This window comes from Pavona decussata, unplaced genomic scaffold, assembly GCF_977016875.1.
Source record: "Pavona decussata unplaced genomic scaffold, jaPavDecu1.1 SCAFFOLD_156, whole genome shotgun sequence".
NCBI lineage: Eukaryota > Metazoa > Cnidaria > Anthozoa > Scleractinia > Agariciidae > Pavona > Pavona decussata.
Window position 1 is genome coordinate 971,998 of NW_028145568.1, and position 20,907 is coordinate 992,904.

Consider the following 20,907-nt stretch of genomic DNA (forward strand, 5'->3'; position numbering starts at 1 on the left):
TTCGAGCGTTCGTAAGATCGAATCAAGGAATTGTGAGTTGTATGCGGTTCATATCGCGATCAATGGAGCTACGCTATTGGAATACTGAAATTAGTCAAATGAAAAGCGTTCGTTGATTCCGTATATTTGGAAGACGCATTATTGTTCTAAACTTTTGTGGCTTTCGTTGTTACCATGTTGTAGAGAAATGCCACAGACTACCATGGGTCTGTAAGAATAACTAGGTAGTTTAAAGTGTCGAGCGATCGGTTTTAAGATAATTTTATCATTATAAAAATATATTATAAAAACCTTCAATTATTTTTTCTTTTCCCACTTAAAGCTTTATTAACAGGCCCCTTGTGCCATGCTGGAAGGCGTAACTTTGTCTTCCAACAATACTTCCAAAACTTTAACTAACTGTTGCCTTGGTAAACTTTTGTCAATTATGCTTATTTATTGTGAGCAATATCAAAACACACTTCAAACGTTTGATTGCGAAAAGATGTTGTTCATGCATCATGCATTAAGAAAGTCATTTTGATCACGTGACCAGATACAAAATAACAATATTCCCACACTTCACATTTTCAAAGCGAAACGTTGTTATCATGTGTAGCAAACTAACCCCTAATCATTTGCTAAAGACAAAATATCACAACTTTCATTCCAGCAAAAAACAAGGTCACATGATCTCTGAATGCAAGTGGCATACTGCAATGTCTCAGGATGACTTCACTTTTGTTGCCATTTACGTACACTGCAAAGTTTTAGATGGCAGGTAATGTTAGCAGGCCAAAGCAGACTCCCGTTACCTGGAGCATTGGTTATCTCGAACAGTAATTTTACCGTGCTTTTTCCACTGACTACCAAGAGCCCACGCTTTCTCGAATTTATTTTTGTTTGAACTTAATTTTCTAGATAGTGGGCGTCGAGAAAGGCATGAAAATGCTTTTTTGGGCGCAAACCACTTCAGCTATATAATAAAATGATAACTGTACTATCGAGTAGTCTCGTGGGTGACCAATCTCCTTGGAAATTACAAAACCAAATTGTCACCAAGGCTGTTTCCTTTTCACTGCTTCAAATTTATGTAAACACAATTTTTTTTATACAAAAGGGATCGAGCATTAATTGATTCCTTCCATGAAGTTCATTCTGTCCACAACAGACTGTAGCCCCTTTGTCTTTGCCACACATGAAATTGCCTCTTTGTTTTTGCTTAGCAGTATCTTGTCTTCCTCCACGCTCCACTGTTCTTTACCAGCTAATTCAAGAAAAACAAAAACAAAACCAAAAACAGGAATGACGTTTGACAAGTCTCATATAATAATCCAATAACTATTCCTCTTTACTTGGGCTTCCCACAGGGAGACCAAGTTGAAAATTGCCCTTTTTTTTTTTTTGTTTTTGTTTTCCACATTCAGTCACAAATCGCCGTCTGGGTCTTAAAACGCATGCGCAGGTAATCTTGTCGCTGCATGGGTTTGCATAGGTCGGCCATTTTTTAGTCGACGATTTTCGCGTTTTCCGAAGGAAAACACAACTTTTCGAAATGGGACATCGAAAGAAGAACCACTTAGGAATACTCAACAGTTTCGATAGCGGAAATCCGAGAAATAACGGCGAAGAAACTGTGCTTCGAGTTCAAATTGTTGTTTTATCCAGGCGACGAGTTAGCGGAGCGCGGACATCTCAAATCCTTATTCAGGCCACGGACTTTCTACAAAATTTTTTAGTACTTCTGGGAATTCAACGGCTGAAAAATTACAGGTTTGATCGTGAATTTGTACTGAAATACTATTCTAATTCACCGATTCTTTATATTCTGAACAGTTTTAGCGAAAATTTGAAAAACGTGCCACGCACGGGTTGATAAATTCGCTTCGAAATGGACTGATAGTTCTTTCAAATCGCTTTCGCGTCTCTCGTCTCGCATTTAGAATTATAAGCGTTTCTTTCTTAGGCGTAAACAAAGACTTTTCTCAATAAATTTTTCCTTTGGGAAAGCATTCTGTCTGTTTTTCTCTCTATTTTAATTGCCAAAACGTGACAACTGCGTAATCTTGCGTAAACAAACGCATGCACTGGAGACGGATCAAATTTCGCCGATGTGACGCGAGGACAAATTTCATCGATTAATGGGTGAAAGATACTGACAAAAAGAAATTCCCACGAAACACCAATTTCAATCAGAATTCCCTTATTTCAAAAAACAAAAACTTTTGCGAGGGGGGAATGAAGCCAACACAAGATATCCCTGCCCACTTTGCTAAATCCTGTTGGCCAGATAGATGCACAGATAGGTTGAAAGCTCGGATTTTACTGTCAGAACCTGTATTAGATTCTAAAATTTATTACTTAAACGGTCAGTGTAAAACGCAGTCTACAGACCGGGCGTAAAAAACGGACAGGGGGCACAATTTAGACCAGGAATATACATTGCTTACAATATACTTGCTTGTACTATGCTGTAAAACAATCGACAAATGACAACTGAGATTTTATCATGTCAACTTTCTGGCGTTTACAGCTGGATATGCCAGGAATGAAGCCCAAGTTCACGCACACATGCGTCTTGTTGTCATTTAACTTGGTATGTACATTGTCCCTGAGTAGCAGACGGACTAGCACGTAACGGTACAAAGAAGAAGAAGAAGAAGAAGAAGAAGAAGAAGAAGAAGAAGAAGAAGAAGAAGAAGAAGAAGAAGAAGAAGAAGAAGAAGAAGAAGAAGGAGGAGGAGGAGGAGGAGGAGGAGGAGGAGGAGGAGGAAGATGACAAAATTTTATGGAGATTTCAAAACTTCCAACATATGAGAAACAATTGCAAAGCCCTGGCCAGAGTTTTGTCAAACAGTTAGAGTCCTTAATGATGAACGAAGACAAATGAAAGCCAACCTGAACCATTTTGTAGATATCTTTCTGCAGCATCTAACTTGCCCGAGGTGACAAGCAATGCATGGATAGTCTTTGGTACTGTCCACTGGGATGCCAGTCTCTGTGAATTATCAATCAAACATGCTGCTATACAACACTCAAACACAACAAAAAAAAGTTCCATTATTCGTCCACTACTCCTTAATCATTAACTTGTGACATCTGTTAAATTTTTTTAAACCTATTCAATTCCTCTCCCCATAACCCCACTCACCTGTCGCACAAAATATTACATTCCTTTTGCTTTTAATCAACTGCAAGTTTTAAGTTTTCTATTTGTTATTTACATTTACACGAATTTACATGTAACCTCCAGCAATTGTTTGGTTACCACACTGCTCCTCGTTCTTTAGTAGTTGACACTTTTGGTATAAATTTTTTTCCAGTACTACAATGAATTTGAAGTATCAGTCTTTCAACATTTCAAGGCTGTAAACTAGGGCTGAGGGGAGAGCTACATCCCTTGGTAAAATTCTTTAAAGGATCCCGTAGCAGCGTGTGAGTGCAGACACGTTTTTCGGCTTTTGTTTCACCCACCGCACGTGAAAAAAAGCCAAAAAAACAGAAGGCGTCTGCTCCGGCTCACAGGCTATAACTACAGAGGATACGTACAGAATTTTGTAGAACCATGTAAAATCTTAAAGGATTCTTAGTTGATCCTACGCAAGATCCTATGGGATCAAAATAGCAAGATTCTTCGAGATCTGTGCGGCAATATCCTTCAAGATCCTGTAAGATCTTTGCAGGACGTTGGCATTGCAAGAACTTTAAGCATCTTAACAAGATTATCCATAATTAGATGTTAAGATCCTTAAGATCTATATGTAAGTCTTCAAAGATCTTAGAGGATCTTTCTAAAGATACAAAAACAAGGCCTGTGTACTATCAAAGCAATTCCTTTTTTCTGCCAGTCCAGGTACTTAAATTTAGTGACAGCAGTGAATTTAGCTTATATCTATGTAGAAATTGCAGACGTAATGTAAGGCATGACTTCAGCGTTGTGCAAGAAGCATGCTTTCTTGATACATGTTTCAACCGTTACACAGAATTTGAAACAGAACTGCGAGTTAAGTTCTCGATGCCAATTCAAAATTGGCGAAGAACAAAAATCAGTTTGAATCGAAACTGAAACAATTATTTTCAGCTTCACTCCATCAGATTTAGAATTTCCCTCAAGGATACAAAATCCCCTTTAAGGAGAAATAAAATAATATCCATGTATGTAAATTATGTATACCTGGATGTTTAACTTGAATTCCTGATAAGGCGTTCTAATCTTCCCATTCGTTTGAGGCTCTTTTTCATCGGGTTTTGACGGCAAATTAGCTTTGGTCCTTTTGGCTAAAGGCCTCTTATCTCCATCTTCACCAGCTGAAGGTCTCTTTAAACCGTCTCTTGCACTTACTTCGCCATCAAAGTCACTAAAATCTTCTTGTTGATCCATTGGCTTCTGTCTTCTTGTTCTTACTGTCTTTTGATTTTGAACATCTTGGCTTGATGACACTTTGTTCTCATCACTGGCACGTATTTTCCCTGTACCCTCATTATCAACGTTTTTGCAATCCTTTTGGGCTTTGGATTCCGCAGCCAGTCGGAGAAGATTTTCATCAAATAACTTGTCATAATCTACATCTTCGCCAGCACTGCTTTCATCATCGGCGTTATCATCACTTGCAACATGTGGCAAATTATCTTTCAAAGAAAAACAGTACAGAGTCATACAAAGTCATACATTAGATAACATTTTATGAGTACTTTTATGCAACATATGGTGTAGCTATTGCAAAATGGATTTTTCACATATCCACATAATCGTGCATTAAGAAATACAACTAAAGGTAACATTTGTACTACTGCCGGAATACGATTTATCATAACACATCTAATTATTAATTCTATGACATGTAAATGTAAATTTGTTTTTCTTTTGTTTTCAATTGTTTGTTTATTATGGACAGCTTTTTAAAAAAATAGTTATAGTTTTGCGTAATTTTTACCCCCCCCCCCCCCCCCACACACACACCCATACCAATCAGGTGTTTTGACGATTTCCTGAGCATTAAGGATGAGGTGGTGGTGGTGGTAGTGGTTGTTTAATTATGGTAACAAACAAATATTAAAATAATTTGTAAACCTGATTACATCACAGCTAAGCCCATTTCTAACAAATGCACTGGGTTCACTTTAGCACTTTAACATACCCATGTCATTAGTACTAGAAGCACTGAACATTCATTGTATCCTCGGCATTCACATTCTCATAATTACCACCATAACCACCGACGGCCTGCTCTTAATTATTTCTGGCCTTGTAGCTCACATGATAGAGCAACCGTTGATCAAATCTGGAGGTTCTCCCCGAGGTTGAAGAGTTTTTCTTTGTCTTTTGTGGTCCCCTACTTCCTCACTAGAGCTAACACTCAGAAGGGAATTCATGGGTTCACTTTAGCACAGAGTTGCTTCTCTGATCCATCATTTCTGTCATTCCTACATGTAACTATGTCTTACGTATTTCCTATCTTCTTTGTAGCCAACCTTTATAAAAAGCACATGTACTGCAACGGTATCGTAGAGGTCATGTGTTTAAATCGCTCTCAAGCCAGATTTTTCTTCAGGCTTTCTTTTCACAAGTGCTAAAGTTGCGTGCACACTACAATGGTCTCTCATTATTTTATTTATTCTCAGTAGATAGTCAGCCAATGGCAGACCAACACACAGCACAGTCTATTGGTCGACACTTGGCCAAGACTTGCTTATTACCAGTTAAATTGTTGGTCGCTTCTCAACCAAGACACCAGCAAAGTTATCAGTTGCCGCATGTAGAACAGCTGTGTTCAATGAACATGATCAAAACGCCAACTACAAAGACCCTTTTATGAGACTCAAAGGTGTTGACTTGCTACAAAATTTAAACTTGTCCACTGAATACTGACATATAGCTGTTTCAGCTGGCAAGGTAAAAATGAACTTTTTCAAGAGCTCAAGCCAACTCTCAGCTTTTGTCATGTGACCTGTGTTCTCTCCCAAAATTTGTATGTTGGTTTTTCAGTTGGCTTTCAGCTAGGTGTTGATCCATTAAAGGCCAATACATCAACCAATACACCACATATTATATATATATAAGCAGTCTTGGTGGATCCTAGTGCCAGATATGTTAGATCAAACTTATCTGGCAAGTTGGTAAACACATGGCTGACACTTGACTGAACAACCCATGTGTCAGTTGACACTGATACGGCCAGCTGATAACTTGCTGATCAACACTCAGATGACCACGTGTCCGTCAAAACTTGGCCAATACTTAGCTAATTCTTGGACAACATGTTGGCAGACATAAAAGTCAAGAATGGGCTAACACGCTGACTGAATCCCGACTAACTAACAAACAGCCAAGAGATTTATTGGGGTGAGTGTCAGCTCAGTGGATCTACTCTTAATCAATACTGAACTTACTGTACAATAATATTGGTCAACTCTTGACCAACACACCAGTTGACATATGAACTGTGGCCACCCAGGCCCAATTGCTCAAGGCCGATTAAGCTAATCCTGGGTTAATGTGAACGTTGATTCAGGTATATTTACTAATCCGTAAGGATTAGTCAAAAAGATTTTTGTCCCTTAGTTTTGCCTCAGACTTTTCTTTACCATTAGCTTAAAAAGAGCATTTAAAATCATTTTTCATGAGTGAGATGAAAACCTTGCTTAACTTTTAACAGTGGGTTAACGTTAATTGGCTTTCAAACAACCCGGCCCTGTTGTTCATATGACTCAGAAATTTTAGGCAAAATCAAAAGGATGCATGCACTTCTTACCAGAAACTATATCCTGTTCTACGGAATCTTCATTGCCAGCTACAATTTTCTTGTTCGGACTTGCCCTTTGTGATGCTGTTTTGCTTGATTGACCTAGAAGCAGGTGCCATACATGTATCAGTATAATATTAATATGAAGAAAACTCAAGAAATTTTTAGTCATTGTTTGTTTACCGTAACTGCCCTGGGCGCTTATTTAATTTTGGGCCAATGAGAGTGGGCACTTATTCAAAGTGGGAGCTTATTGGAAGGTAGGCGCTTATTATTTTCCCAACATTATCAGCAAGCGAAGACATTTTTAGAGAATAACTAGGGATAAAACTTTATTTTGCTTCAACAACACAAAACACAGTTGATACTGATATGTGTCAGTTGACAGTGTGCTGATCAACACTCAGAAGATGACATGTCTGTCAAAACTTGGCCAACACTTTGCTGATACTTGACCAACATATTGGCAGACATAACGGTCAAGAATGGGTTTAACATGCAGACTGACTCCTGACTAACTAACAAACAGCCAAGAGATTTATTGGGGTGAGTGTCAGCCACATCAGTGGATCTACTCTTAATCAATACTCAACTTACAATAACATTGGTTAACTCTTGACCATCACATCAGTTGACATGTGAACTCAGTGGCCACCTGTTGTACATATGATCCAAAAATTGTAGGCAAAATCAAAAGGATACATGCACTTCTTACCGGAAACTGTATTCTGTTCTACTGAATCTTTATTGCCAGCAACAATTTTCTTGCTGGGACTTGGCCTTTGTGATGCCATTTTCCTTGACTGACCTGGAACCAGGTACCATACATGTATCAGTATAAAATTAATATGAAGAAAACTCAAAAGATTTTTAGTCATTGTTTGCTTACCATATTTATTCGATTAACCGCCCTGCGCACTTATTTAATTTTGGGGCCAATGAGAGTGGACACTTATTATTTTCCCAACATTTTCAGCAAGCAAAGACATGTTTAGGGAATGCAAAACAAGGTCCGATAACATGTTTATTTTGCTTCAACAAGACAAAACAAAGTGCAAAAGCTTATATAAGCAAGCCATAAACGACACAAAAGGTCATCGACTATCATATCTAAAACCAATTTTGGAGCACAACTGACGCTCCTCTTACTTCACGCTGGGCTAGTACAGAATGTTTTCTGTTGGGAGTGGGGTGGGGTGGACGTTTATTCGAGGGTGGGTGTTTATTAACTTTTTGGACTTTCAAGGTGGACCCTTAGTTGAGGTGGGTGGTTAATCGAATAAATATGGCAAATGAATGCAAAGAAAAATCCATTAATATGCAATGTGACTTAAATTCCTATTTCAAAGTCTTAGGGAAGTGTGTACAGCTCTGGATACATTTCTAAAGCCACCGTTATGCATAACTGTGTGCGTAAGTTTACTAACAAAGAAACATGTAAGCACAAATGGAAAACAAACATTTTCTATTTTCATATTCAATTGGAGTCATCAGTAAAGTCCATTGTTAGGAACTAAGCAAGCAGCTGCTCAAGTTTTGCTTGGCATTAGCATGGTTACCCACCCCCTTTTTTTATTTTCTTTGAATGTACAAGATGGAATAAATAATTATGCAAAGTTTTAAAAATAGTATCACATCTTCTTTTTCAAAGGAACCACCTTAAACGTCAACCTGATGCTGGGCAGTGAAAACCTTCTTCCAATGATTGTGATGGTAAGGTCGCCATACATGTTACTCAGGTTCCTTTGAGTGGATACATGGAGCTGTTTTCGCTTAAAAGACTTTAAACATAACCTGATTCATAATAGCAAACTTACTTACCAGCTTCTCCATTAAGCATTTTTTCCTTGAGATCTACTGCTGGTTTAACTTTCTCAGATTTAAATAACAGCTTATTAAAATCTCTTGGTTTTTTACGGTTATGCAAGAATTTTAAATAATGATCTCTCATTGACTGCCATGTATGAGTGGTAACCTACAAAATAATGTTAACAAAAAACAACAAACATTAAATACAAAAAACTTCAAATGACAAACCAACATAATTTAGTATATATATAACTTGCACTGGTTGCAAAATCAAGTGGATCTCATCATTTACAATTATTGTTCTTATTCTTTTGACAAAGTATAAATTATTTATTCAACAGTTATCCTGTAAAATCATGTGGCATATTGCCTGATACCTTAGTTGGCGAGAATGTAAAAATCAGGTGATATTCTACAAGATTGAGCAGGATAAATGTTTTGTTGTTTAACATGTTGACAACAAAGAAAAGCTTGCTGGAGGTGGTATTTTTTTTGTTATATCCTTCTCCCAGGCACAATAAATTTACCTGTATCAGAGATTATTATTCAACACATTGTAACATTGCTCAAATACATGTATGGTCAGGGGTCAATGAATACTGTATTCATTGTTCATAGTCAACAGATATCCTGTCATAAATTAATATTTTTGTGACCTCATATGGGAAAATGTACACTTACAAGTACGCTTATTTTGCAAAATGAAGATTGTCTCCAGCTTTTCTGTAATAAAACTGTTTTTTTGTTATCAATGTGTTGAATAATAAAACAATTACATGTATCCTACTCCACCTTGTATAATATCCCCTACATGCACGGCCTCGTGGGCTAAATATCAGGTGATATTCCGGCCAATTTCACAGGATAATATTGTAAGTTAAATTTGCATTGTGAAGAGGAGATGAATGTTTACAGAGTTCAATAAGACCATATTCAGCGTTCCAGAAAAGTTTCAAGGTCCAACAATCAATGAATAATTTTCAGTAGTCAGTAGATCTGGTTCTCTCTAAATCTTCTTTAGTTTACCATTCAATTAGTCGGGTCAAAAAGCAAGCTTTCTGGGATTTTCTTTTTTTACACGTATCTGAGACTGGAACACTGCATATTTGGTCAAGGTTACATAGAGGATATTACACAGTGGCTTGAAGATACCAATTTTATTTTCCAGTGGTAAAAACAACAAAATTCATATCTGCATATATCAACATCAATAAAATTCATACATGTACATGTATCTTCAAGACACCGTGTAATTTGCTTTTTATCATATAGATTATTAGACAAAATCTATCACTTGCCATTTTTCACCAACTGTTTGCATAAACAACCGTGAAAAAGTGGGAAATGATGTCATCAATGCCTCACTAGTATTATTACAGTGTTATTATTATAGTATTATTATTAATATTATTACAGTGCAACTTATGACTTTTTCCATTGCTTCCACCAATTATAACTCAATTAGCTGAGAACAGGAAAAAAGTCAAGCTAATAGTCTTGGAAATAATTTTAAGACTCACAATAAAAAAAATAGGTACGTGTAGATGGACCTTTTTACATGAAATTTTGGGATTTTGTAGGTTATATATTTCATGACACTTCAATTTTTATTTCAAATTTAATTAATAATTCATAAGCCCATTGACCTATCAAATGGTCGATAAAACATCACGTGCAGTGGTTTCAAAACCAGATAAAACCTCCTCCTTATCAGACAAGTACAGTATGTGGTGTTTAATGTTTATCTCGTATGCTAATTTCCAACATTCACAAAAGCATCACTGTTATGAACTCTATTGACAGACGCTTTTCCAGGAATGTTTTTGAAGCCGTTCAAAAAACTCGCAGCAAGTGTTTTATCGGGTCTTAAAACCACTTGGCTGTGCCTCATGGTTTTAAATCCCGATAAAACACTGCTGCTCGTGTTTTAAACATTACATAAATGGGTGAGGATTTGGAACTTGGAACAGAGCCTTCCTGTACAACTTTGTTGCGCACCCCAGCTTCACCCTGCATGCTTAGCAATAAAGATTGACTCTGTACATGCTACCTTGGCTTTTGCTGCCTCCTTGTACAAATTGTTTCCTCTAATGGGATGAAAAGCTTTATGTTCTTTCACAAATAACAAGAGGGCCAAATCTTCATCATGAGTATAAAGTTGTCTTCCACCTCTAGCCGGGCTAAAACAGTAATAAGACATTTCAATTTGGTAAATTATTGCTGCAGTCAGTGTTACAGTGAAGCTTACTCTCAGAAGGCAACCTATGTCCATTATGAGTGGCCAAGGCTTGGACAGAGCCAATTGGAAGCTCACTCCTGCATACTTCTAGCTGTATGAAGGAAGTTTGTTCCATGGACCTAGTTTAATGGCCTATAATAGCTCCCATGAGTCTCCTGTAGCTCAGTGGTAGAGCATCCGATTTAGTAATCGGAAGGTCTTAGGTTTGACTTCTGATACAGTGTGTAGGAGCACTTGGATTTCCTTTTTTCCGAGTATGCCTGTGTCACTTTAAATAATACATCATTCTCGTACACCACATTACAGTCGACCACCTCTTGTAAGCCACCACCTCTCATTAGCGACCACTTTTCCAAAATTCCAAAAGTTTTCAAGTCAAATCACTATAGATGGAACCTCTCGTAGGCGACCACCTCTTGTAAGCGACCACTTTTAGAGGTGATTGTTTAAAATGTTCTATTGTTTTTAACCTCCCGTAGGCGACCACTTGACACACAATCTGCTGTATCTCTTTACGGGCGGGCATTGCAAAATGTGTCGCTGTAACATATTGGCCACATCATTACAGCGGACGCCATAATAAAATCTCACAGCCGGAGCTACCGGAACTGTCTCTTGAAATAGCTTAGCATTGAAACAATAATGATAACAATTTACACATGCACTATAGTGTACACTGAAATAAACTTTAATTAGATTCAATCCCTTGTAGGAAAGAAACTCTCTTATCTTGTATATTGCATGTATGTACATGCATGACCAGTGATGACTCTCTCAACCTCGTATTATTCAACAGAAAATTGTGGCGATAAAGAACATCAACTGGATTATGTAACAAACAAACAAACAAATGTGAAAGTTGGAGATGTTTTACGCTTGAAATGTAACATTGCAAAATGCCGTGTACTTTCTGCTCCTAAATCAGGCAGTCTAAAGAAAAGTTGTTACTTTGGGTTTCGATAAGCACTGGCAAAAGGGTTAGGTCTCCACAATTACCATCTGTAAATTACCCGAAATTAGACCCCCTGTGGTCTGACCTCTAGTAAGCGACCATCTCCCGTAAGCGACCACATATCCTTGACTTTGTGGGTGGTCGCTTGCGGGAGGTTCGACTGTATGTTAATAATTTGGCCTTCAGAATGTCCTATCTCAATAAATTTACTAACTTCAAGTCTGGTTCTGGTATCTCATGGCCGAACAATAAATTATTATGTGACATGTGATGTATGATTGTACACTCTTTTTGTTCTTAAGTACAACACGTGTACACATTGGAGGCACGGTGTTGTAGTGGCTATTGTGTGAGACGTTTGATCTGAGGACTATGGCTGGAAGATCAGGACATAGCGGTTTAAGGCTACTGTAGGTTGGTCTCTGTATTGCTGTGCTGTTTTGTTACAGACAAGAAATGTTGCTCCACATTGTCTGTCTAGATTCCCTCAGTAATCCTACAATGGACTAGCATCCCAACAGTTGTTTCATACTTCAGAATGTGGGTTAAGCTCCGGCCATGTGGGCCACTTAGGCTTGAGTGCACCTTAACCTTTCAAACACATACATGTACATGTAAGCAGATTGCCAACATGATCATAAAGTTCACACACTGTAAACCTTACGCATTATATGGAAATTGCCTACTTGGGGGAGGGCTTTCCTCAGTTGCCCTGTAAGCTATTACAGTCAACTCTCTTGTAAGCGACCACCCTTGGGGCACGACAAAGTGATCGCTTACGGGAAAGATCAACAAAATAAGCCTAATACTGGATTGATTAATTAATTCAAAAAAATATTATCTAAGGAACTAATATTAGGCAAAAGAAACTAATTAATTTGATCTTTTCACATCTATTCATTCATCTGATGAAAATTTGAATAACATTTTGGAACAGAGCACTGTAACAATTCCCGTTTACCTACATGTACAGATCTAATTAAAACGGCATCTTCTCTGTCTGTAAACTGTTATTACATGTATCTGTCAGCAGTCTAACGATCATATGTAATTATGTTGGGTGGTTGCTTACCAGAAACAGAAAACAAAAGAATATGTGTAATTTCTGGCCTAAAAAGTGGTTGCGGTCCCTTAAGAAATTTGAGTGGTGGTCGCCTACGAGAGCTCTTGAAACAGTATTTAACTGAGAAACAAAACGGTTGTTTACGAAGTGGTCATTTACGGGAGGGGGTCGCTTATGAGGCATGGTCGCTACGAGAGAGTTGACTGTAGTTAAAATGGACAGCATGATTTCTTTGGAACTTACCCTGACACTTTATTAGTCGATGAGCTAATTTTTCCCTCTGGTTTTGAAATTTTGACGGTACCACGTGGGGACTTCAGTCTTCAAAATGAACAGATAAACAAACAAGACATGACTTTATATTGATTTTACTTTTCAGAGACGGAAATGGGCCCTTTGCAGAAAACGATCACATGGTACAAAAAACACTTTGCTGGATGACAAGCTACGCACTCTAACATCCAAAACAAAGCGACTTCATCCAGTCAAATTTGAATTTTGTTTGTTTTGGATGTCCCAGTTCGTAGCTTGCCATCCAGCAAGGTGTTTTTTGTACCATGTGACCGTTTTCTGCAAAGGGCCCATTGTGTCTTGTCTATAAAAAAAAATTATAGTGAAATTAAGGTTACCTCTGGAAACGGTGGGGGGGGGGGGGGGGGGGATACATATAGCTCAAATGACATTAAACACTTGAAAAAATCTTAGTGTAGTGCATCCAACCACAACCAGCATAAATAATTTGTTTACTGGCAACCTGGCATTTTTAACCCAATGGTTATTTCAGGTTGCCAGTACCCTTGCTTTTCTTTCGAAGTTGTTTTTGTTTTAATGTAAATACTTGTAAAAAAAAAGGTAAATAAAGTGCTGTTGTTGTTGTTGTTGTTAACTAGTACATGAAAGTTTTGCAAAGTTAAAAGTTAAAGAAAACAAAATGTAAATGTCAGCTACTACATGTACACTTGATGCATGGAACAAACCTATATTTTTCCATGTCTTGCAGTTTATTCTGCTTTATGCTGTCAAATATGTAGTCAGTAGAAAGGTAGCCAGACACATTACCACCACCAGCAGGGTCCGCCAACCTAATGATTTCAAAATTCAACAAATTCACATTAAAAATCATAGCACAACAATAACAGTATCTGACTCAAGCAGGAAGATTTTGCTTGGAGCTGGCTGCCGGCAAATTTCATTGTTTGAAAAAGATCGTTTCGGCTGAAATTCAAACAGAATATTATACCTGAGGCTTATTTTAAAGGTTTCACAGTCCAAAAGAGCTGAGGTTTTTCTCAGTTTCATCCTGCTCAAGCCTTGAGCTTAGCTGTGACTCACTGTTTATGATGGGCCTTCATAATATTTATTAAAGATATTTATAACAAAATTAATTAAGCCAGTATAACTTGGTCATGTCTAAGATAACAAAACAAGAGAAAAATAAAAATAAAATATATAACTTATATGTTTTTCAAACCAGATAATCATTACTATGATCTGAAACAAAGGAGACTAGAAAATCAACTGACCTGAATAATTTTACATAAAAGCAAATTGAAGCCACAGCATAGTTATATATTCATGAGTGTAGAATAATTGTTTTTCAAATATTATTGCAAGCCATCTGGACATTCTGTAATCCCACAATGAGTCTAATCATACAAAATACGTAAATGTGTTTCCATGTCTAAACATGAAAACTTCTTATTTTTTTTTACATCGTTAATGAAAACAAGACATTGGCAACAAATAATAATAATAATACTATGTTTTTACTGTACAAATGTTTGGTTTATCACGGTAAATAGATTTGAGCATTGACATTTCAAGTGTTAGCCCTTTGTCACAGCAAATCATTTTTTTATATTGGCCCTGACTCTGACAATTTGCTCTGACAAAGAACTAATGCTCGCAACGCCAGCACTCGAATCTCTTTATGGCACTGGCCAATTTAGCATTAGTTCCCAACTCTGTTGATAAACCAATTTCTACTATCCCCAACACAGCGCACTACAGTTTCTTTAGAAACTATAACCCCATTTTAATATATATGCAGCCATTTTTATATATATAATGTTTAAAAAGGAAAGCCAAGTCTCCCATACATGTTAACGTAGCTGGTTGTCAAGAGGTCCTCTTAACCAAGATTAAACTGGAATTTTGAAAAGTTGGACTTTGGAACAAAGCATTGGACTTGACGTGATTTGAGGGAGACAGGAGTTTTTTGCACATATTCAGTTTCAGGCCATTCTAGTATTTCTGTAATTTTGACCCTAAGTGCAGTAATGTGCTATAATAGTGAGATGGGAAGTCACAGAACAATGGTTTGTCCCCAGCAGGATACAGCTGTCTTGTGAACAGTATCCCCTTATGAGACATGGAAACACTTGGTACACTGTAATTTAACTACAAAAAATAATTCATGTTTGGACTACAATTTTCAGACAATAAACTTTGGTTGAAAAACTTTCAGCCAATTTCCTGGTACAGTTCAGAGGTTTTCCCTTGAAATTTTCGGCTTAACACCCTGGGAGGATGCAACACCTGTTTAGTAAATTGTGTTAAATTTATTGAATTCATTTCAGCTGAGGCAGTTAAGTTCAAACACAACACTCTACAGGATGTATTAATTACAAAGTAACTCCTACATGATTGTACATGTACATTTAATCTTTGATGTTGCTCCAATGAATTCAGAACTTGCAGTTTGAAGAAGTAAATTTGTTACCTTTGCGAATGGAGTCTCATGGCAGGGATAGGCATTCAGTTTGTAAGCCCCACTTGTCGTAAAAATCTTAAAATTGCATTTACCGTATTTGCACATTCCCTAAATTATACATAATCAAAAGTGATCAATGTTTGCACTATGTTTTGATTTGAATGGAAATATTTTTGTACATTTTTTTTGTCTGAAAGTTTATTTGTCTTAACTTTATTTTTTATTAAACTACATGTTTGCATTGGACAAATACCTGTAGAAGAATTAAATTTGGAAGTATTCATTCGTAGCATTCAAGTATTACATAGCCAAACATACCCTGGCATTTATAAAATATGCAGTTTTTGTAATTTGTCAATTTTTGATGTAGTAAATTGCAGTTTTTCCTCAGTTTTGTTACTGCAGTTTTGGCTTACCAAAAAAAGTTTTTTTAAACATAAACATAAAACTTTTCTTTTTAAAAAAGCATTTCAATAACTCTTTAGTTAAGTTTTTTGTTAAGTTATTCTTGTAAAGCGCCTTTGAACTGCAAGGATACTGGTGCTATATAAATATTTTATTATTATTATTATTATTATTATTATTATTATTATTATTATTATTATTATTATTAACCCCCAAATACATCATCCTATACTGTGTACAAGGTATATTGCTGAGTCACGGACTGGAGCCTGGGCAACATTGGTTTGCAAGGGGAGTGCTCTTGTTACTGTCCCAACACAAGACCACAAAAGACAAAAAAAAAATTCAAGCTGTTAGAGTGCACTGTGCAGCTGGTTATAAACTTTTCACTTACTTGATTGAGTCTGATAGCACTTTGCTTGAAAGTTCACCTCCTCCATGCTATTATGGGAAAACAACAACATACAAAAAAACAGAAACAAATGATCACCAAAGAACAAACTTTGTACAAATATTCAGAACCAAAACAATCAAAGGTCAGAGTTTTCAATTAATGCAGTGCATAAATAATTATTATTACAAGACAGGTAAGAATTGGTTTTAACTTTAAAAGCATGGTTCACACTGTCTTGTGTGAGTTCAGCGCAGACTTGAGAAAAATTGTGTAAATTACTGTTAAGATGTGCAGTGCTTTTAATTTTCTGGTGTTTATGCTTATTTCATACCAGTTCCTACCAGTCAAGTAAGGTTCAAACTTGTGAAATAAGAATGAAAGTGTCTCTGAAATAAGCAAAAGCACAACATACTGGTTTAAATGTTTGCGCTTGTGCTTATCACACAACTATGAATGAGGCTTTCTATAACTGCTGCCATGAAAAGGAAATTTGAAGGATTCTTTGGGAAGAAGGAGATGACTATTGAAAGTAAAACCCCGACATATTACTTAAAGTAAAATGGTAAGAAAAAGAAAACAAATTTGCTCACCACAGATCACAAAACTTATTGTAAGATACAGTCAACAATCACCTTGCTGGCACCTCGCTATTACAGACACCCTGATTATACGGAGGACAGCTAAATACCCAGCAAAAATAAATTACAGGTATTTGGCTGAAATAAATTCCCGCTATTTAAGAACTCTTGCAATTAGGGACACTAAGTTGCAGTCCCGAGGGAGCATGCAATAAAGGAAATTGCCGCCTGTGCATATAAGTTATTACAATAGTTCTCTTGTATTATGCTTAGTTTTAAACTTTCCATCTACATGCTTACATCACTACTGGGGTACCCAGTCTACGGCAATCGTGAAACCCAATTGATCAATCAATAAAATTAGTTGATTGGTATTGGGCAATCGATGGCTAATCAACAGTCACACAAAAACTGTTCATTGATTGGTATCGATTGGCAAAGCAAGTAGAACACAGTTTTCGCAACTTGTTACATATGCACATGATTTGCCACTCGCCTGCTATCAAAAACCTTCAGAAACGACAGAAGAGCAAGAGGAAAAAAACATCTGGTTTAAGTGCCAAGAAGTAAAACTCCAATTTTCTTCATTTGCTAGAGTTTTTCTGTCAAGGTACCATGCGGCTACTTTCCTTTTTTCAAAGTTTGTAAAAATTTCATAATAGGACAAAAAAGAAGAGAAAATCAGGCTGGATTTTGAGATGAATTTGGGTATGGTAATACCTAATCATACCATTTTGGTACGCTTTGGTGACATATCAGGCTTGTTTTGTCTCGCCATGGGTATTTTGGCCCAACTGCGTCTCACCAAAATATGAACCATGGCTTGACCAAACTCGTCTGATATGCCACTGAAACATACCAAAAAGTATTGATTGTCATCGATTATCAATTTAAAAAAGTTAATATAACTCCTTTTTAATGATTATTAATCTTTAAAAGTTGCAATTTGGGATTTTTTTTCTTGTTGACCCATATTGATGCATGTTCATGTATATTTAACAATTATTCACCGAAGTGGAGGTGAATAGTGATGGATATTTAGCGAGCCGCGAAGCGGCGAGGTAAATATACACCACTTTCACCGACACTGAGGTGAATAATTGTTTTAGTATAAGCCACACAAGCTGAATAACTAGCGGGCCAGAATTCCTTTGACAGTATACCGACAAATGGTGGGAAATTTTAATATCGCGTGCGCCGCGCGGTAAGCGATTTCTTGTTGTAGTAAGTTTTGTCTCGCTTTCCTGCAAACAATTAAAACTTTTTGAGACACTTGTTTAGTTGCTAAGGTGTTATTTCTTTAATTGTTGTGTGAAATTCGTCTTGATTTTGAAACCATGCTCCAAAACATTAGATGTTTCATTGTCTACATTGTAATTATAGTGCTCGGCAGTTTTCGCAAACAAGGCATTGTATTTTCATGTTTCGCCTTAAAATATGAGGTTGGAAAGATTAAATAACTTACCATTTACTACCGTCAAACTAAACTTTGTTGCCACTTTTGTATTTTTTGTAACAGCTGCCTCGTTTATCTAAATAAATTCCTCTTTAGTGACTCTGGCGAAACGGGAAGCCATCTTGTTTCTCTTCTGTTGCTCGGAGGTGAATAGCACTTGGCTAATCACCTCTGAGCTAGCCAATCAGCGCGCGCGAAAGGCACCATTCACTTGTACGGTATATACTAAGGGACCGATTGTTTATTACGTCCTAGGGGGGGGGGGCGGTGTTTTTTGAAGGGGGGTAATTTTTTTAAACGAGCTCTTTTTTTTTGGGGGGGGGGGGTAATTTTTTACCTTGTACGAAAAGTGAGGGGGGTAAAATTTTAAGGGTACCAACTAAATGTATTTTGCAATCATTCTTCTCATCAATCCTAGAGTTGGTAACATCGACTAGATACTTCTCCATATCGCTACTATTCTTCAGAGTGACAAAGATCTTGCACGTAATAGGTTGAGTAATTACATAGACAGGCAAACTGTGTATTTCATCAAGCAGTTTATCTCTGAAGGCTTGTTTCTCTGGGCAAAAAAATTGACCAAAAGACGAATAGAGATGGTAGGCTTCTTCAAAATCTATATATCCACATCCTTGATCCACATCCATACATCAAATGTTCCTGTACTGCTCTCAAACCCCGAGCTGCTTTGACCTTCTGTGTATCTTCTTTTGACGACTGAAGAATAGACTCCAGCAATAACAAAACATCGTTATTATCAAGACATTGAAGATATATTCTAAGGTACGTTCCCGTACTTGAATTTCGTCTAACTTCTGATTGTTTCTCTTGCCAGTTCAGATTCAGAGAGCCAGCGACTTCCGCATGTAACCAAGCGTTGTGGCCAGGGGCCCGTTTCTCGAAAGACCCGGTAACTTACCGGGCCCAATAAGTAATTTTGGTGACAAATGTTTCTTAACAGAAGTCAATTTATGTTAGCTTTGAATACTAAATTTTAAAATCTTATTATTCTATGAAAACATTGGCGAAGTACCATGTCTGTAATCGTTCCGTAATCGGCGAAAAACGGGCCCGGCAAGTTACCGGCTCTTTCGAGAAACATGCCCCAGGACCTTCTCAACAATTCAACCACAAGGCCACCCATGGAGGGGGGGGGGTGGTAAAATTTTCAAACTGTCATTGCAGTGGGGGGTAAAACTTTTGCTTGAAAGATTATTTTGGGGGTAAAATTTTCATACACTCGATTTTTTAAAAAACCACCGCCCCCCCCCCCCCCCTCTAGGACGTAATAAACGATCGGTCCCTAAAGTGGGATGATACCTTGAATCTTGAGGGAAAACCTAACTTTTCATAAACATGGTGGTTCGTTTTAGGCTTCGTCGCCATTTTACTTGCTTTGCTTTGTTTGTAAATTTTTGTTTCATAAAACTGTATAATGTAAGCTTATAGATGTAAAATATGGCAAAATAAAATGAAAATAGTTAAAAAAAAAAACCCGAGCATTTGAGTAGCGCAAGATCGATCAAAGCTCTTTACTAGCTTGTTAGCTCTACAAGCTTGTAAAACCGCTAAATGTACATACATGTAAGCTTGAAGGGAAGCTTAAGTTACATTTAAACTTTGGCTTATTTCTCATATGTGTCCCCATTTAGCTTACTACTATATACTTCAATACTATAAGCTTAAAAATGAAATTGTTTGACGCTACTGTGACAAACAAAGTTCTTGTTTGTTTGTCTGAATAACAAGGCATCCAAGAATCTCTTACGCGTATTAGTGGCCGTAGTTTGGTCTTCATAGCTGATGGTGTCATGTAAAAGAGCATTGGTGATCCATCTTCAGACAAAAACAGCGTAGAGCACTTTGGAAACTCCTCTTTGCGGTTGTCCGCCATTTTTGATGTTTCGGGCTTCGCGCGTTTATGTGAAGGCGTTATGTATGCCACATGAGACATCCCACGAAAACTGATATCTTCCCCCAGTCCCCTCCCGCTTCAAAATTGCGTGATGCCAAATGCCACATAAGACGCCCCATAAAAGCTCCTACGCCACCCACACCCCTCCCGGGCATTTATCATTATCATTCTCAAGGTGGGGTTGGCTAATTTTTCCAAAAACCTCATGGTATGGTTTAGACAAGAGTACCAATACCAGGGCAAGGCCAGAATTAGGCTTTCTTCCCAACAAGCTAGTATGAGCAGAAAAATAAATTGTTGAATTGATAAAACTTCAAAACATCATCAAAAGTAGAGCTTTTAGGGAAGGTCCGTTTTTAGTGTAGAGGGTTTCAGAGGCGAGGGCCATCTCAAAAAAAAAATATAAATAAAAATAAAAAAATAAAAAAAAACACAATCTTTCGACGTTTCCAGAACGTCAGTTATCAAGTGAAAGCCTGAAAATAATGAAATCGAGCATATATAGTGATGAGATGAATAAATTGAAAGTGAAACAAAGAGTTTGGCTCTAATGGAGTCGCTCTGGGTGCTTAAATTGGGTCTTATTGTTCTTATGCACATTTCATAAACAAGACAATCCCATTTCGTGCAACACTTTTTGAGCATTCTAAATTGGCTCTCA

General features: G+C 37.2%; 1 protein-coding gene across 1 annotated transcript; it reads right to left on the reverse strand.

Annotated features, from left to right (window-relative positions):
* Positions 1–108: 108 nt before the first annotated feature.
* Positions 109–20,298, reverse strand: LOC146465158 (uncharacterized). The gene is made up of 11 exons (XM_085128813.1): positions 20,100–20,298; positions 16,298–16,344; positions 13,763–13,867; positions 13,029–13,106; positions 10,582–10,711; positions 8,544–8,697; positions 7,438–7,530; positions 6,732–6,824; positions 4,154–4,608; positions 2,878–2,977; positions 109–1,246 (listed from the first exon to the last, which is right to left on the reverse strand). Exons 1-11 carry the CDS (start codon positions 20,283–20,285, stop codon positions 1,110–1,112), a joined length of 1,578 nt encoding a protein of 525 aa, XP_084984939.1. The 5' UTR covers positions 20,286–20,298; the 3' UTR covers positions 109–1,109.
* Positions 20,299–20,907: the final 609 nt, after the last annotated feature.

What these genes read in the sequence shown, in the direction of transcription:
- LOC146465158 (XM_085128813.1), bottom strand. Translation starts at nt 20,285, where the DNA reads ATGTCTCATGTGGCATACATAACGCCTTCACATAAACGCGCGAAGCCC. An exon ending in GTGCTATCAGACTCAATCAA is followed by an intron (nt 13,868 to 16,297) that starts GTAAGTGAAAAG and finishes TGAAATCATTAG; the next exon opens with GTTGGCGGACCCTGCTGGTG. An exon ending in AATGCTTAATGGAGAAGCTG is followed by an intron (nt 7,531 to 8,543) that starts GTAAGTAAGTTT and finishes ACCTGGTTCCAG; the next exon opens with GTCAGTCAAGGAAAATGGCA.